Raw genomic sequence first — 21,960 nt, 5'->3', positions numbered from 1 at the left:
TATATATATATATATATATATATATGATAATGGGTTTATATTTCTTCTTTCATTACCTTGTTTTGAGGTTCTATGAAACTCTTTTTCTTCAAATGCTTCTTTCCATATTATTCTTGTCTGTTGTGTGTTTCAAATTTCTATACTTGCAACTCTTTTTTACTCTCAATTCTCTTTGTCCGGAATCTTCTGTTTGGAAGTTAAAATGGCTTTTATGCCTTTCAGGTGTACTGCTGCAACCTGTGCACATTACGCTAGTTACATGCATATTCCTTGTGTTTGGTTCTTGATGTGTTTGCAACATTGTTATAATTTAGAATTTCCAATGTTTCTGCACTTGCCAGACTGACGTTCACTTCTCTTATAAAGAGAAATTTTCTTTGAGTTATTGTATCTATATTCTCTTGTTAATAAATGGAGATTAGATTTAATGCTAATAGGAGTGTTGTGTAACGTCATGCAAGAGTTTTTGGTTCTATGCTTTGTCTAATAATGAGCATCTGATGTTTATAGTGCAACACTCGCTTGCTTTAGTCAATGTTCTGTATGGTTTGCCTGGAAATAGGGTTAAAAGTTTTACTTAAAAGTATCTTTTGGCTGGAGGTTGGAGCTCAATTTGAGACACGGAAGCCTCACCTATTCAGCAGCCAAACAGTATACTATTGCATATGACTAACGGGCACTGCTAGAGTGGAAGCATCATTAAAAGCTGAAGAGAACTGAAAATTTTTTCACTGTAAGATTGACAAAGAAGAAGATCCAGTTGTTAACGGATTCAAGTTAAGCTTCAAACTTAATACTGAAGATGATTAATTAACTGTAAGCGAGATTCAAGCTACCATTCTGCCCTAACTGTTTGTTGTCTTGCAAATTTTAGGTAAATTTATGTACAGGAGTAAATAGTTAATCTTTTTTATTAGAAGTTTCTAAGTGAGCAAAAGCAGTTATATTGATAAATGTTTGCTCGAGTCTGCAGAAAGACAATTTATTGATGAGATCATTAAAATAAATCATTTCGAGCGCAAAGGTTGATACATTTGTCTCTAACATACAGATGCTTAGCCCAAAATCTTGTGATGGATTAAATCTGCATCCAAAATGTGCTGAACAAAAAAAAATTTTGTCGACTGCTACTACGAGCTGATGAAGGTCACTTTCATTGTTACATTTCAAATAGACAAAATAAATCATTCATCACTTCTCTTTCCTTCCGTGTTTTGAGAATGCCTGGAAAGAAAAATTAATGAATGTATCTTTGGTTAGTGGCTTAGTGCAGCAGTATTTTTTACTACAGCACTTGATAATGCGTGCAGCTGGAAGGTATAATCATCTTTCATTTAAACTGTGTTTAGCTGGACGAAGAGCATCTATTGTACTTTGGAAGCATTGTTGCAAATGTCTTATACTATTTTTTGCAAGCAATTGTGCCACATGCTGAACTTACATTGTATCTGGCTACTCGCAGTACGGCAAAGATTATGAATATGATGCACCTGTGAAGTTGTTGGAGAAGCATCTACATGCAATGGCGCAATCACCTGATGAACAGTTAGTAGTGGTTTCTCAGGTTCTTACCTTATCTCACTAGTATAGAGGCAAATGTTCACACTGAAATTTCATTTGCCATCCGCAAGAAAGCTAGAGGTTTGTTATCTGATGTTTCCTTATCATCTAAATTACTCTTTTTTTCTCTTTTTTGGATTATCTCAGGTCCTTGTGGCTGATATCAACATTGGTTATGAAGATATTGTTAACACTCAGGTTGGTAGACTATACCGTTGCTTTGATTGTGTTTGTAGTTTAGCTCTCTACTTCTTAGAATCATTGTTTGCGGTTGTAAACAAATTATCATTATCACGTGCTTACAATTTGTTAAATTATTTTTCTGCAATTCTCTCAGGTAGTTGCCTTCAATGGAAAACCTGTCAAGAACCTTAAAAGCTTGGCGACTATGGTAGAAAATTGTAATAGTGAGTTCCTGCAGTTTGACTTGGAGTATGAGCAGGTACTTCTTTAACTGTCCCTAAGTTTGTCCCGTTTAGAAATCTTTTTTTTTCAATGAATGACTCATTAAGCAGCGGATTAATCTTTACTATTTGGTGTTGGATGTCTATTTGCTCAATTTTTTTTCTTAAAGTAACGAGCAGTGCTAAATACAAAGTTTTTGAATTAGGAAATTATACTCTTTGCTGATATTCAGAATGGGTATCCATTGGCGTTCTCTGTAGTCAAGTCTGTTGATTATCTGGAGTATGGCAGGCACATAAAATCTTTTTTCTCGTTGTAGAAACTTTGACATTTCTGACTTATAGCCACGGTAAATTCCTGAAAACTTGGGCTCTGTTTGGATGATAGAATTGGGGTGAAAAATTGTTGAAATTGAAAAATCTCTAATTTATGTTTCTTGTTCCTTGAAAGAGAAAACACCTGAAAGTCTTTTCTTCTCCTCCCTTTTGGTTTCACCCAACCACTCCTAGTAAAAATGAATACTGTTACTCTTTCTTTTTCAGATTATGTCATTTTCCTATTTAAATTGAAAGGTTGAGTCTAGTGAAAAGTCTAAAAAAAAAAGATAATGCTTTAGTGAAGACCGCAAGGTAATTTTAGGAGAAATTTCTTATTGCATTATAAAGAGAATTAGTTATGGATGAATATTTGAGGACTATAAATTGAACTGCCAGGTCGTGCGATAATTTGCTGGCACTTAAATGTGGCTGGTTAATTTTTCAAGAGAGGTCATTTAGAAAGATGAATAAGAATTCTATAGTTGACCCAAATTTAATATGGGAAAGATTATTAGACTATTTAAGCAGTATTATTGCATAGGTTTTTTAAGAGTCCGGTAATAAATTCTAAGGTAATTTGATGAAGAGGTATAACTATTATATGAAAACAAATGTGCTTATAAGAAGCAGCAATTCGTTTACAATGCTTATAAGTTAGCTAGAAGCTTTCAAAGAGGGTCGTAAGCAGAACAAAAACTATAATTTTTACGATTTATATGATATGCTAGCTAGTGAGGAAGGAGAAGAAATGGATAAGTGAAATAAATATGACAGATCTATAAGCTTTTTTTTTTTTTTTTTTTTTTTTTTTGAGAAAAACTTAATTTATAAGAAATCTATAAGCTTTGGTCCAATTTTTTTGTATGCCCTAATCATCTGACACAAGCGTTCTTTTTTTCTTGAATTACATGGTGCTAAAAAGTGCATGTTTCAATCAATTAAAATGCACTTTATTTCATGGGACATATCATGGTATATTAGTATGCAACAAACTCTTTTTAAATTAAAATTATGAAAGGATTTAAACTTTAAGTCAACTATTAAGAAGAAGCATTATCATCGGCCATTAAGAAATTAAGAACATTAAACGTAAGAGTTGCTTTATTCATACCTCTAGGGAGAATTATCGTGGACAATTGAAAATAATTTAGATAACTGTTATCCTTTAACCCAAAAATATAAATAAATTTAATTATAAAATCGAGTTAAACATAGCATAAAATTGATAATAAATTATAAAAATATCAATTTATTAAACAACATGAAGGAATAAACTAAATACCTAAAGCAAGTCATAATTCAAAGTACAAATGTAATCTACAAGAATTTCAATTATAAGTAGTGAGGTAAACAAGGAACTTGAGCGAGTTGATAGTTAATGTATGTTCAAATCGTTAAATTTGATGTGCTTGTGTTTAGCTCTTTAGAGTTCGAACTAAGCATGAGCTAAACAAGAATGATATTCAAACAAATGAAAATAATAAATAATGAACCAACGTTCATAGAATCATTTTAGTTATCTACTAACCAATTAATAAATTTAAATACATAATAATAATTTGCGCACACACACATATCAAGCTAATTTTGAGCCAAACATGATTGAATGACGATCAATATGTTTGTCTTATTTAATAATCAAGCTCAATGCATCTATTCATGCTCAGCTTTTTTAGTGAATAGAATTAACACGAGTTTCTTAGGAAACCAAATACAAGCTATTCATGAATGATGAGCTTTTCTGATAGCCCTGATGCAAACCATTATTTCATGCCATTATCCAATAATATAATATCTATGCATCTGTTAAGTGATTCAAAAGCTCTAATGATTGTGAACATAAATGTTAATCAAACATTCATTTATCATTTTTCAAATTTTCCCATTACATAGATTTTCATTCATGTCTTGATTATTTGAATCAACAAAGGAACCTTAAATTCATCTTAACACAAACAAAAACATAAATATTATAAATTTTAAATAAAAAAATAAAATTGCCCGTAAAACTTTTAGACAATTTGAAAGTGCATCTCATTGACAGATCCCTTAATGCTAAAACTGCACAAAGCAAGGGGCATAATATACCACAGAGAAACATCTGAATAGTCAAATCATTTACTGAATTTAAAATTTAGTCGATAAAGGGTTGAGAAAAAAATGAAGAATTGAATGATTTAGAAGTCAAAGGAGGAAGATTGTAATTTGTAATATAAAGAAATATTATATTGAGAATGAGAGCTATAATCTTTGAAGATAGAGGCTTTCCATCTTTGTAGTCATCTTCGTTTGCAATGAGGAGAATGTTTTTTCCCCCTAGATGTAATGAGCAGAAGAGTTAAGAGTGGCATGAGGTTTGAGAAGAGTTATTTCTAGAGCTGGATGTGTCTGTGCACTGCAATGAATTCGGGATCATAACTTGAGCATATCTCTCTTCATGTGAGAAAGAAAAATGATGTCAACCAGCAGCTGAATATCTTACGTCATGTGGCTCAATTGATCGATTCACAAGCATGGATGTGCTCCACATGCCAAAGCACTCCGATCTGCACACATGATTGTGCTTTAGCAGCAAAGGAAAATTTTCATTCACACGCCAAAGCATGCGTGCTTTTCATAACATTGTTTTGATCAAGTAAAATTCATTATAATTTGTGATAATTAAAATTTTAATTAAAGATTAAGACATCAATGAAGAAGATGCTTATTTGAATGGACTTAAAAACTCCTTTTGGAAGATTATAAATGCATAATAATGAGGCATATTATAGATTGATCTAAACATGAAAGAGAAATTAGTTTTGAAAATGTATAAAGTTTAAACTTTTGGTCTATATATGATTATTTTTGAGATTTGGAAAATTATCAGTGCTATTATAGTAGATTGGTTAATACTTTGATATCAATATTTTTTAGAATTATGATAATTATTAGGTAATTAAACTTAAGGGTCGTACAATGAAGTTATTCAAGGGTAATGAAACATGAACTCAGAAAATTTTTATCGACATCAAGTAATTTAGTTCTTCTGCAAAGAATATTCACCATGCATGTGATTTTAATGCTAAGGCAATTAATATTAAAATTAAAAAAAAACAATGAAAAGATCTCCATTTTTTTTTCCTTAAGAAGAAATTACTGAGTACTAAGTAAATTGATTTAGTGCAAATTAAGAGTAAAAAGGGTGTGTCAAAGCTTTGTTGATGTCAGTAAAGATGCACATGATAACTCATTAATTGATATTTTTAGCTATAGAGTGATTAATGAGTTTCCAATCACTGAGTATGATAGAAATGATAGTCTCAGTAAGAATCTGAATACAATGTATTTGAGGGTTGAGCAGTAAGAAAGTTATTATGCAATTGAGGGTTGAGCAGTAAGAAAGTTATTTATAATAAATTGAGTATGATAGAAATGATAGTCTTAAAATAGGTGTTATAAAATAAAAAAAATGATTATATTATAAAGTCTTTGGGAGTAGCATCTAAGGAAGAAAAGTTCATAGACTTAATAAGATAAATGCTGATGTTGTGCAAAGATTTGGAAGAAAAAGAGAGAAACTGAAGGTAACTAAGATAGAGGTCATGCAATATGTAATAAACTTAACACCTTATGTACAAGTCAGTAGAAAGATTGAAAACTGAGGATTTTCAAAGCCAATCCCAATAATTGGAATATGGTAATGACGATGATGATTATGATAAATAGCGTTAGATGTAATCAAACCCTTCTTATTGTTTATTAATTTTTAATGCAGTGAGTTAGTGCTTCATCTGCAGACAGATTTCCCTAAAAATCTTTTTTTAATGGTTTTATATTTTTCTGATTACAGATTGTAGTCCTAGAGACGAAGACAGCAAAAGCAGCAACTCCAGAAATTCTCACCACGCATTGTATTCCTTCTTCAATTTCAGCTGATCTGAAGTCTTGAAGCTAGCTACGCAGACGTGTTGTGCTGTTGTTGAGCTATTTATGGAGCATTTTGGTTTTTTTTTTTTTAAATTCTACCTCTTTCTTTTTTCTTTTTTAATTCTACCACTCTCTTTGTTTTTTTTTTTCTTTCTTGTTGTTGTTCTAAAGGCCGTTCTTGTTCTGGGCCTTGTAGTTTTGGCATGTAATACTTGCAACTCTAGGGGATGACGCCAGTTCCAGTATTGAAATTTTTTTAAGTAGTTGTCAACAGATCTGGTGGATATACATCTATATATATATATATATATATATATAAATTTTAGTGAGGGTACTCATCAAAATGCTGTATAATGTCGATATTCATTATCTTATGAGGGTATCATGCTGCTTCACCATTCAATTTCTTTTAGGCTATCATTGAAACAGAATGTTTATTTTTACTAGGAGTACTTAGTATATCAGTTTGACTACGTTTATGGGGTGGGCTTGAGTGAATTGTATGGTGGGGGGCAACTGCCAAAGTTTAGCATAGGTGTTTTCGCAATAGCTGTGATTTAGGGCTTGTTTAGGCAGCTGTATGTCACCTCCCAAAAGAGTCCTTGTGGGTGGTGGGCAGTCCAGGACTTAAATACTGCTTTTTGGCCCTACACCTAACCGATGTGGGACTATTTGTCTGTGACATTCTCCTCCACTCAATCACGTGACGCCCTTGTCACGGATCGGTTCCACCGAGGTTCCCACTGGGCCATGGAGAGTCCACACACCTGGCAGGCAGTAATCTGCTCTGATACCACTTGTCACCTCCCAAGAGAGCTCGTGGATGGTGGGCAGTCCAGGACTTAAATACTGTTTTTTGGCCTTACACCTAACCGATGTGGGACTATTTGTCCGTGACATGTAGCTTATTAAAAAACAACTGTGAAGGTGTTGAAAGATAATCTGATGTTCAAAAAATTAGGGCAGTGATTATAATTTTCTTTTATTTATTATTATTATTTTTTTTGAAAGAATCATACTTTAGTTAAAAATCTATCACCTCACATAGACAGGTTTGTTAGGAAAATGTAAATTTTAGCTGTAATTTTTTGAAAATATTTTCAAAATGCATTTTATCTAAAAAGATATTAAGGTGTGGTGTCGTATTGCCATCTCAAATGGATTCTTGATTTCGGTATAAAATGGCAAGTGTTGAATAAAAGATGAAAGGAAGTAGAAGAGTGGTATTGTTGAATCTAAAATTTTCTTGTGAGGCATGCCTAAGGTTTAGAGTGGCAGGAACCTTAAGGGAGAAGATGTAGAGGGAGGAGAAAAAACCAAAAAAACACGCAAACTTGTTATGTATGGGCGAATTGGAGTATTCTCAAAGTTTTGTGATCCATTTTATATATTGACTAAAGTGTCAAAATAATTCCCGACTATTAATATGGGGTTATTTTAGTCTTAGAGTTTATATATGCACCGAAATAATTCTTAAGACTTTTTAAATTGAGGTTGAAACAATCTTTATGAAGGACTATTATGGCTCAATTTTAAAATAGTTGAGGATTATTTTGACACTTCTCTAAATTTTGGGACTAAAACAACCTCATGTAAATAGTCCCTATTTATAGCTTTTTTATATATTATAGCTTGGGGTTTATAAGAGAGAAGATGGAACACCTTACAAAGTATGGGTTAGAGAGGAGCAAAAAGCTCCTATTTATAGGAGATAGAGGCGTAAAGTTAAAATATCACATGCTTACCCCTTGCTTTAATACAAGGCATTACAGGGTATTATTATCTTTCATCGTGTCTCTTTTTATTTCTAAATGTAATTTTTAATTGCTTACAATTATATGATATTAATAATTTAGGGGCATTTACATGCATGCCACAAAATTTGTATGCATTTACGTATCAAACACAAATTTTAATATTTGGAAGATTTACATGCATAACACTCAAATTCAAATGCATTCACATCTCAAACCTAAGATTCAATTTTTATGTACATACCAGCTTAGCTATAAATGAAAAAGGTATTTCCCTTATTAAATGTTTAAATAAAGGTATGCCTTATGTGATATGAAATATTTGAGCGATATATATACAAAAAGTAAAATTTAATGTTAGATATATAAGTACATTGGAATCAGGAGCGCAAATAACTCGTGTTTGGCTTTACCTCATATTTAATTTGTTCGCTAAGCAAATAAGTTGAAAACAAACCTATTTTTTTGCGCTCAATATTTAAACAAGCGGAAACAAACAAAAATTTGCTTGTTCCAGCTCCGCTTATTTTATATATATATATATATATATATATATGAAGAATATTATTTTTAAATAATCAAATAATCAATTAAAATCATTGATTAAAAATTAAAATAAAAATATATTAAATTTTATATAAATAAAAAGATTTAAATCTCACTTCTATCATTAACATCCGAGGACGGCGTTAGTATGCCTACCATAACAGCCTGTTCGAGAACAACCTTTTTTAGCTCAATAAAAAAACGGGTCGAATATGAATAAATTTTTTGAGTTCGATATATAAATGAGCCGAACTCTGTTCATTCGTGTTTGGTTCGTTTACACCCCTAATAGTAGCCACACTAATCCACATCTGAACAATTAAGCTACGTATTCTTTCATTATTATTCTTCTAATCCATGCCTTATAGATGCGTGTTGGTGCAAGCGCGGGACACTGAATGACCAAAAAACTAAAAGTTCCTATAGCTTTTACCATTAACTAAGACCAATCATGGGGAAATAATTTAGGGAGAGCCAAAAAGAGAGCATTGTATTTGAGATGATTCTGGCCTGTTAATTCAAAAATTGAAATTATTTAGATTTTAAATAAGCGGAAAAATGGCAATAATAAAAAAAAAATAATAAAATAAAATAAAACCACCTGCCTTCAAAAGCCATTGCAAAGCCGGCATGTGTTCTCGACGGATCAAAATAGCTTAATGGTCAATTATAACCAATCAAGCAATCGAGCTTCAATGCCGAACCTAGCAACCACGCACCGGCTTAAAATCTATTACCATAACCAAAATCTGTAGCTCAATTCAAGTCCTGCTAACATAAGCATCTCAAACAACAAAATTATGTGTACATAAAAAATGTGTAATCTAGAGACAATCTAACGGTCCAGATTAAAAGATATATGAGGACCCTCCATGGTGAAAAGCTATCAGGCCTCACGAATCTGGCCGACCAAAGATATTCCCTGCTGGCCGAAGGTCTGCTTGCCGACCGACCAAAGGTTAGTCTGATGACCAAAGGGCCTACAAGGCCAATGAAGGACAGACATTGACGCCAACGACCAAACAAAGGTCTAGTACCTCCAACGACCTAACAAGTATCAACACAAAACTCTCTCAACGACTCCAACAAAAGTCACCAAAAGATCACCTAGGATCAATAATCAGCCAAGCCGACTGGTCGACTGGCCACCCACTCAAGAACCGACCGACTCGGCGGAGTGAAAGCTGACCAATGCCCGGACGAAAAACGACCGAAACCCAGCTCAGTTGGCCAACCCAAGAACCTGCTGAGCAAAATGTAGAAGCACTAAAAAAACTACAATATATTGTACAAACCCCATCTAGAGCAGAGGTAAAACGTGTAATTCTATATTTTTTTCCTTAATCTCCTATAAATAGGGGAGCTATATCATATATTAAAGGCATTTTGGTTCTTCCCTCCACATCCCTCTTCTGTAGGGAGGCACTCTTCCCTTCTTCTAGTAACCTCTACTTTCAATATATAAAATATACTAACCAAACATGTTTTAAAATTAAGAAAAATAAAAGCAAAAATAAAAGTGATTCAAAACAAACCCTAAACTAACATACACCAGGAAATCCTGCCACTATTACCAACATAAAAACTTTTGTTAAGAAGAAAAAGTCCCAATTCCTAGAGAACCATGAAAATTAAAATGAGGTCCAAGGCTAGTGTCATGCTCTGCAGGTTAAAAAGTTCCCCAAACATTTTCTGTAGGGATGCCGATTTATAATCTCCATATCACTTTCAACTAAACCAGAAAATATTGCAGCCTGCAGCGATGGTTTTCAACTAAATCACAGCCTAATATGATGTACTTCGTAGAAAGATTATCCAACCATGAGCCGTGCCTTACGTATGCACTTTCTCTTAATTTTGTTCAAAGTTTGCTCAGCGTAAAACAACAGTTAACAACTACAAGATAGTTCAAAAAGAGTAACAAGGATTTATCTTAACCATACAGATTCATTTTAGATATTTGTGCGTTATTCATGCAATTCCCAAGTGGCTAAGATGCGCAGATACAGACATGAGGAAATGAATATGGGACAGTATATTTTGAAAATATAGAACATGAAAAGATACTTGACATGTAATTATAATTTATACATTGTATAAACTTTATAATGTGCAATAATTAAATATATTAAATAAATATTAAATGAGTCATATTATTAATTATGAATACTTTTTTAGAGTATTGCTTCAAAGAAAATTAGTATAAGATATTTCGTACAATATAAATCATCAAAATTTCGCTTCAATTATACATGTAGTCGATATTTATAGAATTTAAACATAATTATTCACCAAATGCATGTCCAAATTTATTATTATTCTTCAATTGAATATAAGACAAACATGTTGAGCATAAGTTGGATATATGTCTATCGTCCACACGTGTTTTGGACACTGCACGCTACAATGTGTCAGTGCGTAAGGTAATTAGAGAGCGCCTGCTCAAGTGATGTGCTCGTTAGTTTCAAGAGGAAATGCCACTTGAAGCTAGCATGCCATTTTTAAACTAAATATTCAAAAACTCCTAATAAAAAATTGATGTACAACTACATTTGTGCCCTCTTTTTAACATATTTTTAATATTATCTATAAGAATGAATAATAGCTACAGCAAAGTTGGATGTCTCCGCAAAATACAGTGCAGATATATTCAACATCATTAAAGCAACATATAGTAATCAAAAGAGCATAGTCCAATTGCTAATACGAAAAACTAGACACCAAACAACATCAACACAGAAATGTTTATTAAATACAGGGAGCTTAGGAATTCAAGTACCTTATAAATGTAGTCTAGGGGCTCAAGCCTTCTTGGTCTTCTTGGTCTTCGGAGAAGGCAGCGGGAACAGAATCCGGAAACCCCAAGCAGCTAAAATGGCGCCAATGAAGGGGCAGATCCAATACACATAAAACTGCTCCCATGTGTTGTGACGGTTCTTGATATAGGCCCAGCCAAATGCCTGTTATTTATTGATCAAAATTCATGTGAAAAATCAAAATAATGCGGAATATTTTATTAATATGAAAATGAAAAATGATATAAATAAAATCCTAAAATAAGAAATAAAATAAAAAAGAAATAACAGAAAATAAAAGATATAACTCCTAATATCTCCAATTAATCAATTCATATTAATTGTTTTTGAGATAAAGGAAACAACATAAAATAGGAAAAAATAGGAAAGGAAATAAATTCAATCCAAGGAATTTATTCCTTATAACTTCTCACAAGAATAAATTATTTCTAATATAACTTTTAGCACTCCCTTTCAAATTGAAACATGGATTAAAAAAGATCAAACAATGGGTGAGGAAGATCCCGTGAGGTAGAACTTGAAATCTTCATACTGTACTACAGTTGTCTTTAACTGCAGTTCCTGTAGTGTCTGTAGATGGGCGGAAGACTCGTATAGATAATGTTGCAGAAGAGTTTGTAGGGAAGCTGACAATTGCAGTTGTCTTTGATTACAATTTCTACAGTGTTTGTACGTAGGCAAAAGACTCCTATAAGTAATGCTGCAAGGGAATTTTGAATAGAAGTAGACAATTGTGGTTGTCTTTGATTGCAGTTTTTGCAATATCTGTAGGTAGACGGAAGACTCCTATAGGTAATTTTGCAAGTTAGTTTGAAGGGAAGTAGACAACCTGTAGAAAAAGTTGACTTCTAATTAACTACGGTTGTTGCTTGGTAGCAGTTTCTACAGTGTCTGTAGGTAGGCAGAAGGCTCCTCCAGCTAATACTGTAAGAGAGTTTGCAGGGAAGTAGACAACTTGTAGGAAAACAACTGCAGAACAAAACCTGTAGAAAAAATAGATAAAAGCTCCGGAGGAGAGTCTATTGTAGGAAAAGGTTATGCAGTGGAGAGGGCCTGAAACAGGATATTGTTCTTTAGAGGGCAGATTGTTGTAAGATAAGATTTCCAACGACAGAGAAAAAGGGCTGCAACCTACAAGGAGAGAACCGGTTGTCATTGTTGTTGATGGCCAAGAGAGTTCTAGCGAAGAAGTCTGCAGAGAGAATTCTGGCGGCAAAGAAAACATAAAGAAGAACCTGCATGGAGATTTCCAGAAGCAGAGAAGACACTAATGGAGAAGGACATGTAGGTCGGCAGCTGGGATTTCATTCAAGGATACATCCAGTCTCACCTTTATAATAGACATTTTCAAGTCATATTGCAATCAAACCAACGATGAAATCCTCTGTAACAAGCTTCCCTTCGTTTCCACAATCCACGCATGTGAAATGACGAAAGACGCCATGGAGGCGGCTGCAGCCGCAACTTCCTGCAAAAAGGAATAACAATTGAAACTTGCAGGGGGGAATGACAAATATAGTTCCTCCCCTCTGTCCACTTTCGATAGGAAGACATGCCTGGGAAAAATAATTTTTAGGTTGAGAGTGCCACTGGAGAGAGAAATTCTCACTCTCCGAACATCAGTGGCAGCTCTATGATTGGGATTCCAACAAGTGAGAAAGAGCGAATCACACCCAGGAAATTTTGCTCACGGAGAAAGCTATAGATGAAAGCGCAGCTGAAAACGCAACTCTCCCTGACGCCTGTGCCGAGAAGGAAAAAATACTACAGGAGAAAGGGTTGCAACAGATCAAGCTGCAGGAACCAACGCTAGATTTTTGTGGAAGAACGACGGAAAACGATAGTAAGCAACACTGGACTTCACGGAAAAGTCGTGTTGTTTCCTGCGACTGGGAAAGACAACAAAAATAAACTGCTTTGTTTCCTATGGGAAGTCCTCCGGGTAAGAACGACAGGAAGGTCCTCCGGGTAAGAACGACGGGAAGGTCTGCAGGAAAGTTCTGCAGCTGGGAGAGACAACATAGAAGCCATCGACACACAGCTCATCAGAGAAGGGTTGTCACTGAGAGGGCGAGCCAGTCGACAGCGGTTTGGTAGAAATCTTGCCAAAAGAGGCCGCAAATGAGAGGGCGGCAAAAATCCACAGTTGGTTGCCCATGCGATATGCCCTCGACGAATATGTCAAGAACGACTTCACTCTAGATGCATTCTAGTCTCGCGATAAGGTCTGAGACTGCAATCCAGGGATTGACTCTTCAGCGGAGGGAGGTCCGATGGCTAGAACTATCAACCGAAAGAATCAGCGGCAGCAACCTTTAAGAAAACTAGTAGAGAAGAGGGGAACTAATGACAGTTAGGGTGAAAAACGGTGGTAGCTAGATCTAAATGGCAGATATGCAATAGTTTTTTATGGGAAAGAAATTACCGGGCAGCCAACAGCAGAAAATTCTCCATGAAACAAATCTCTACGGGAGGAAAAACAGTAGGAAGAAAAACAGTTGGGAAACTGTCGTTTGCTTTCTAAAGGCTGGCAGAGTCGAAGCTCTCAGCTTGGGAAGGGTCAGCCGATAGGCCAAGCTTGCAGGGAGAGAAGACAAAGTCATTTCAAATACCAAGACGAGTGCCCCTTCTCGCATGGAGGATGACAAAAATGGAGTCTGACGGTTCTGCAAAGACCGATAGCTAGGATACGAAATTAGGCTTTCATATCATGTTGAAATTCAAAATAATCCGAAATATTTTACTAATATAAAAAAGTGGCATAAATAACCTTATATAAATCCTAGAATAAGAAAGACAACAAAAAAAAAATAAAGAGAAAGACAAGATATAACTTCTAATATCTTTAATTAACCAATTCATATTAATTTTTTTGGAGATTAAAAAAAATATATAAAATAGGAAATGAAATAAATCTAATCAAAGGAAATAATTTATTACTCAACTTCTCGTAAGAATAAATTATTTTTTAATATAATTTCTAACACATCAGATAAAAATAAGATAAACTAAAATATGATGTGAACTCGAGGGCCCCATACTCCGTATAACATAGTAGTAAAATATTGTACAAGGAAAAAGCAATGGTCGATGGATTAAATTCCTCTAATAAATATTAAAAATCAGTAATAATTTTCCCAGAACATAGTACATTTTCTTTCCTATTTCTCTTCAATGAGAAGAAAGGTGTTAGAGCTACTACGGTGTTGTCAACCTAGAGCTACAATGAGTTGACGCCAAGCCCGCAAAAAAATGTGAAGACTTATGTTAGGCGCAAGACTAAAAATAATTTAGTCATTTTTTAGTCATTATTATGGGATATAAATAAAGCTTAATATGTTGAGGGTTAAGTTATGTTTGATTGTTGTTTTGAATCTAAGGGTTTAGACTTGGGAGCTATCACCAACCTCTCGAATTGTAGGTGTTTATCTTTTATGTATTGAGATTTTATAATTTTGTTTTGATAGAAGTGGAATGTAATCTATTATTTAAGCCCTAAGTTTTACGGAAGCTTGTTCTTTCCTATCAAATTGTTATCAGAGCAACAACCTGGAAGTAATTGCAATCAAGTCGTAACTTGAGCTAGATGGGAAGCCTATGACGGGATATCGACATATAAGATCCCGTCTTCATGATTGAACATCGTGATACAGCCGCAATTCGAGCTAGTTGGGAAGCCAACAATTGGATCATAGAGTATAGGGTTCCACCATCGTGAGAGAACAACGCAAGACAGTAGTGATTCAAGCGAGTTGAGAAACCAATGACAAGATCGTGGTGTACTGGGTTCCACCTTCATTAACAAACCTTGCGAAACAATCTCGAATTGAGCTAGTTGGGAAGCCAATGACGAACCCAGGGCGTACAAGCAGTCTGCCTTCGTGATAAAAAAATGTCATGAGAGTAATAACGACCAACAAAATAATCAAATCAGATCTGGAATGGAAGAGTGATTCTTGGTCATGGAGGGCGATTCTCGTCCAATGAGGGGAGATTCATATCCCTAGAAGAAATGATGAAAAACATCAAAAAGTTTCATGCAAACCTACCGCTATTTGCTGCGGGATTAAGCGATGGAGTCGGGAATATACACACGTTGTAGCAATCAGAAGAATTTGTGCGGCATCAGGTTTGTGTCGCTGCCTCAGCGAGATCCAGAGCAGCAGGATCAAACAATGGAATCGTGAGCGAACTAGAGCTCCAACATTTGGAAGGAATAGCGCGACGTCCGGACAGCAAAAATGAACGAAAGCAAATGGCATCGAGCAAAGGAGTAGGAGTGGATTCGAGCGTCAGAATATGGAGGGACTTGCTGAAGATATGGAGGTTTGAAACGACTGACAGTAGGTGGAAATGGGCGACATGCATTTTTGGCTGGAGAAGATCAATTCGAAGAATTTCAGGCTGGAACAAAGAATCACAGTGGGTCGAACCACTGATCGAGGGTTGCATCCAACCATGTCAATGTCTTTTGTTGTGGTAGCCTTCAGGCAAAAGACAATCCAGGAGCCTATTGGGGCGGGTTTGCTGACTATGGGGTGAGCTAAACTTATAGAAAAAAAAAGAATCAATATGGGTCGCGGAAGGGAAATCAAGCCTCGCTTGGATAAGATGAGCTTCAATCAAGAAAATTAGAGAGGAAGCTCATACATAACAAAGTTGAAGATGTCGATCTTTGAAAGAGAGAATGCCTATAATTGAGTTTATTGTGTGGAGAGTTACTTTGCTGTTAATAGACTAATGGAGGAAGAAAAATTATTGGTGGTTGCTCTGTGTTTGGAACGGAAGGCTCTAGTGTGATATCAATAGAGAGAATATCAACCAATCAGAACATCGAAAGAATTCAAGAACCGATTGTTGGAGTGTTTCAGAACCATTCAGAAAGGGGATTTACTTGAGCATTTTTTTTGCATTGGTCTAGGAAGAATCTGTCATAGACTATAAGGAGAAATTTGAGATGTTGTCTAGTCGTTTGAGAGAGGAATCAAAAGAGTTGTTAGAAGAAAACTTTATAAAAAGATTGACGCAAAAAATTTGAGCAACACTTCATCTACTGAGACCACGAAGATTGGAGAAGCTATGGAATTAGCGCAATTGATTGAAGATAAAAAATACAATGAAACTGACTAATAGGAGCAACACAAGTGGAGTGCCATATTGAAATGCTACAATCATAACGATACCAAAAACTCAAATAATGAGATTTCAGGTGGAAGGCTCCATGGGACAGAAATATTGAGCTACGACCAAGGAAAAATTCAAAATAATTACATAGACAGATTTAGGGGGTGCGAGCTAAGAGTTTATGTTTTCAGTGTGATGAAAAGTCTGCCCTAGGACAGTTGCAAGGATCGGACCTTACAGGTTATCACAATATGTGACGATGAGGCAAAAGATGAAGAAATAGAAGTTGTAGTGGAGGAAAACCCTATCATAGATGTGGTAAAAGTCTCATTGAACACGGTGGTGGGGTTAACATCGAATCATACTATGAAAATTTGGGGACATGGAAGAGCAGGACGTAGTGGTGTTAGTTGATAATGGGGTTACCCACAACTTCATCTCTATTTAAGTAGTAAAGCAATTGGAGCTTGAGATGCTTGACACGGAAAAGTTTGGAGTCAAGATGGGGATGGAACAGGTGAAGAAGAGCAAGGGAATTTTTAAATGGGTTATCTTAATACTGCAAAGTATTCATGCGACGGAGGATTTTCTTCCCTTTGATTTAGGAAGCATTAATGTGATATTGGGTATGAAATAGTTGTAGTCCTTTAAGGGAGACTAAGATGAATTAGAAACTCATGACAACGGAGTTCCAGAAGGGTGACAAGATGGTGTTTCATGGTGACCCTAGTTTATACAAGACTTTGATGACACTCAAACCATGGTTAGTTCAATACATGACGTAGGTTTAGGAATCTTGATCAAGTTGCATAGCATGAAAGAGACACATGACACGAACTTGGTAGAGATTCCGACACTAATCCAATAACCCATACTACAATTTGCAAAAATTTTTCAGTTCTCATGCGGATTGCCACCTAGGAGGGAACACGAGCATGCAATAACCCTGAGATTGAGAGTTTCTCCCATCAGTTTTCTCCCCTACCGCTACCCCTAGGGTTTCAATTCCACACTAACAGGTAGAAGAGGCAATCAAATTAAGGAAATTAAGTTAACATAAAAAATCGCCCAATTAGTTTTAGAAATAAGAAATCAAAAGTTGAAAAGTTTACATGCATAACTAGAGAAGACCCCTATAGTACGTACTTGTTAGCTTTGATTCTCAGACATTAACTCTTCTTTTCATGCGCATAAAATCTCAAAAAATGTCTGATTCTAACTCTTAAATTCTTGATTCATGAACTGCGAACCATATAACCAAATTTTCATATAAATTAATTTCATGTACTCTTTGCTCTAGCAAAAAAAAAAATATTCATTACCGAAAATTTCTTGACAACTATTACACAAAAAAAGGAAACATTCTAATAAATAAATCCCCCAAACATTAAAATATCCCCCATGTACCAAGTTTATTCACCAATTGTATATACTCAAAAGATAAATGCATATTCTAAATGTAGTGTTATATTTTACCCTTCACATTGTGTACTTCAGGAATAGGGCATAAGAAGGGCGAGTAGACTTTAAAGAAAGATCCATCACCTTGAGAAATTCAATGACCACAAAACTCCATAGAATTTGTTACATGATCTTTACTTTCTAGCACTTTTAAAACACAGAAATAAGGAAATGACTCCAATGCCTATGTCTCGACCATCCTTCTGCTATTTGTAAAATTATTAAAAAAATCATATTGAAACTTTTTATTGTGATAATAGTCAGTCAGCAAAACACAAACATATTAGTTGTCTGCTATAGTAGCTCAAGAAATAAGTCATTTCCCTCTCATTAATAGCAATATTTGGGGATCATTCTCTGCACCTAACATATTTGAGACTCAGTGATTTGTGCCCTTTAATATGTTTGCAACGATAGCAGAGGGAACCATTAACCTAAATTAATTGAATTAATCACTAGCAATAGACAAGCTGAGGGAGCCATTAAGCTTGCAACAAGATTACTTCAACTGATCCATTAGACAAATCCATATCATTTAAAAAAAATCTTTTACATTGACACAAAATCTTTCTTTGCTAGTCTTCATATTGTTTATATTCTCCCTACGGTTTTAAAAAATAAGAATTGAAATAATATTATGAGAAAAAGAAATGAATGCCATTCAAAAGAATAAAATATGGAAATGGATGGCATTACCAAATAATAATAAAAAAAAGATATTGATAAGTCTTTATCATAAATGACAAAATTAATAGCTCATTTGCACTCAAATATCTAGGATTAATTATCATGAAACTTTTGCTCATGTTTCTAAAATGAATGATGTTTTCTTTAATCATTAGAGACTGATAAGGATTGAAAATATAATAATTTGATGTTAAGATTGTCTTCTTACATGATAATCTAGAAGAAATATATATAAAAAGTCCCATCAATGTTTAGCTCAAAAAAGGAACAGAAGGAATATATATTAAAAAAAAGGTATTACATGAAGTGAAACAATCTCCAAAGGCATGGTTCAAAAGATTCACCAAGATAATGCTCGACGTAGAATACTGAGTCAAGCCAACCATAAATTATTTGTGAAACATGTGATTTCCATTGGAGTCTCCACACTATTAATTTAAGTCAACAATAACATCATCCCAGTAGTGATTTGAAGTAAAAGAATTAGGTAGGTCAAAGTACTTCCTATGAATTAAGGTTGCAAATTTTTAAATGTGATCTTCATCTCAAAATGAATATATAACCGACTTATTAAAAAAAAATGTTGGGATGCAAGTCTATCGAGCGCCTCATGACATTCAATCATAAATTTAAAGAGCTTAGAAGAGAAATTCATATAGAAAAGTTTCAATTAAAAATTTGTGGGAAGAAATATACCTATCACATACTAAACTTGATATTGCTTATACTATTTTTATGGTAAGTCAATTCATGCATAATCCTAAAAAAATAATACAACTTGGGGTTGTACAATAATTTTTTCAAATATCTAAAAAGAACTCAAGTAAAAGAATATTATTTTAAGGGATAGAACCAAACACTAGAAGCATATGTAATGCCAACTATTTAAGATCTATTTATAGAAGATCAACTTCAAGATATTACACATTCTTGGGAGGCAATGTTTTGACTTGGAGAAGTAAAAAAACAAAAGATGGCGACAAGATTTAGAATAGAAACCATATTTAGATTCATGGTACTAAGAATTTATAACTTGTTATAGCAAAAAATTGTCCTAAAAAATTTAAATGTAAAATGAAAAGATCTTACAAAACTCTGTTGTGTTAACAAATCAATCATTAATTTTACACATAATCCAATTGATGTGATTAATCATAATGTATTCAAGCGGATAGGACTTTCATAAACAAGAGTAGGCATTAGTCTAATTGCCACAAATGGGCAACCAACAAATATTCTCACTAAATATCTGTAGGAATAATATTTAAAAAATTGACATTTAAGCATGGAATGGACATATTAATTCTATCTCAAATAATATTCCAAACCTTCTCCTTCGCTATTCACTTCATATCACCTCAATGATACACAAATTTTTTATTTCCATGGAACCAATCTATGAATTATTGATTCCATAATTATTATCCATTGATTTTTATTAGAAGCTCTCCTAAATTTATATAAATTCTACATAAATATCAGTGAAACCATCAACAAATTCTCTACAAAAGTTATCAATAATAAAAGACAATACAAATTACTTTAAAAGAAAACAAAATCCAACATATTGAAAAGCTAAACAAAAATGAGTCAAAATAATAGCATTGAAGGATGTAAATAAGAAAATTAATACATAAATTCAATTAGGAACTTCATAAGCTTAAATATTGTTGCTCATAATAATGCTAAGAGCTATCTAGTTAAACACAATAAACAGGCTAAAAGGAAAAAAGTTGATATTTTGAAAATTCATCTTGATTAGTCATATATGGAATTTTTATGATGGTTTTTTGAATCCATCTCCATTATTCTTCATAACTTCGTAGTAGCCTTCATCCTATGATTTCCAAATTCATAGGGTTAGTTCATTCTAAAATGCTTTATTGATGTGTCTTTCACCCTCTATTATCCTTGATAAACCTATCTAGATCTACATTTTACTATCTAAACTTTAGAAGTTGATAAACAGATGTTAGAATCGTAAAAACTCCTATTTGAATCAAACAGAATTTTTTACTATTAATAATTAAATTAAACACTAAATGTGCTTGAAATAGCATGAAAACTCCATCAAATCATCTCATGAAAATGAACATATAGACCCCATGTTTAAGTAATCTAAGCAATGAAGGGACACAAGCTAACCAACCTGACCTAATCCCTCCTTAACAAGCCACGTATAGAAAAGCAAGGAGTAGTGATGCAATGATAGCTCTTAATCCTTAAGTTTTCAGCCCTCTGAAATGCACTCGGTGAGCAAAAACATTACCCAATCACACTAACACACATTAATTATTGTTCAAATCATCCATGAACATTTAAAATTCTCAAAACTACAAATTTTACAGGATTGAATGCTATGAGCCTTTTGCAACAAATATCTCTTCTAAAAGTGACAAACATTTCCATGTATAATATGGGAAGGGGCTCACCATTTTCTAATAAACTCAAATTAAAAATGACACATTTCCATGTAAAAGAAGGATTTCCCTATTTTTGGGGGTGGATTCTTCTGTGCTTGAAGGTAGAAAGGAAATCATAGTGGAACTCATAGCTTTGTCAAAATTGATTCCCAAACTTCCTTTGCCATTCTTTGTGGGTTTGTCGAATTTGTCCAACAGTCCGATGTTGAAAAATTGTCCGCATTTGGCTTCTCGTCTCTCACAGACACCTAAGAAAGTTTCTATTTTTCTTAAGTGAATTCTTGTTGACAATCATACTTGAATGGGTAGAAATTTCAAGTGTTCCAAGATTGAGAGTTGTAATTACCACGCCAACATCAAATGAATCAAAAAATAAAACCCAAAAAAGCTCTCTATTTGCCTTATTCTTTAATAATAAAATCTTAACTCAGTTTCAATGGTGATTTACCTTACCTATTCCTTGCATACACTACAAGAGCCAAGGAGACATTAAGTTGAATCAACAATGACAACCCCAATAGCCAGGCAGATTCTAGTATTTGCTAAAACAAGGAATGTAGACCGGGTCTTATTCCACAGCAATCTAGCTATGACGCCAAACCAATCCTCAACCAAGAAAATCAATCTGTCTGCAATATGTTCACTTTCGCCTGTATTAATTATCATTTATCATGTGTATCAATCATTTGGAGACCTAACACTTTTCTCTCTCTCTCTATTGTTGCAGAAAACCAGGAATTTGTTTGGTTGTTAAACCCCGCTTTTCAACTCGAAAGCAGAGGCTTATTTTCAAAATTGTTGGATTCCTAACCTAGGATTGATCAAGGAAGGATTGTTACAAAAATTGTACAAAGAATGGTTTTTCCATTTCTGCTGACCTCCTAGCTTCGAGAAGATATGAAGTCAAAGCTAATAACATAAAATGTTCACTAATCACTATATATATATATATATATAT

General features: G+C 34.0%; 2 protein-coding genes across 2 annotated transcripts in view; one reads left to right on the top strand and one right to left on the bottom strand.

Moving 5' to 3' along the window:
• The window catches only part of LOC110036911 (protease Do-like 9), a 24,989-nt gene extending 18,525 nt beyond the window's left edge, over nt 1-6,464 (top strand). Inside the window, exons 6-9 of the mRNA XM_020741462.1 lie at nt 1,463-1,564; nt 1,708-1,758; nt 1,898-2,002; nt 6,115-6,464. Coding sequence (XP_020597121.1) covers nt 1,463-1,564; nt 1,708-1,758; nt 1,898-2,002; nt 6,115-6,213 — 357 coding nt within the window. The 3' untranslated portion in view covers nt 6,214-6,464. The remainder of the gene's footprint in view (nt 1-1,462; nt 1,565-1,707; nt 1,759-1,897; nt 2,003-6,114) is intronic.
• Nucleotides 6,465-11,053: 4,589 nt separating this feature from the next.
• The window catches only part of LOC110036914 (aquaporin SIP1-2), a 19,855-nt gene continuing 8,948 nt past the window's right edge, over nt 11,054-21,960 (bottom strand). The window contains exon 3 of the mRNA XM_020741474.1: nt 11,054-11,451. Within this exon, the coding sequence (XP_020597133.1) occupies nt 11,293-11,451 (159 nt within the window). The 3' untranslated portion in view covers nt 11,054-11,292. The remainder of the gene's footprint in view (nt 11,452-21,960) is intronic.

This window comes from Phalaenopsis equestris, unplaced genomic scaffold (assembly GCF_001263595.1).
Source record: "Phalaenopsis equestris unplaced genomic scaffold, ASM126359v1 Scaffold212537, whole genome shotgun sequence".
Taxonomy (NCBI): domain Eukaryota; kingdom Viridiplantae; phylum Streptophyta; class Magnoliopsida; order Asparagales; family Orchidaceae; genus Phalaenopsis; species Phalaenopsis equestris.
Note: the sequence above shows the minus strand (reverse complement) of the source record. Positions and strands in the feature narration are given on the sequence as shown.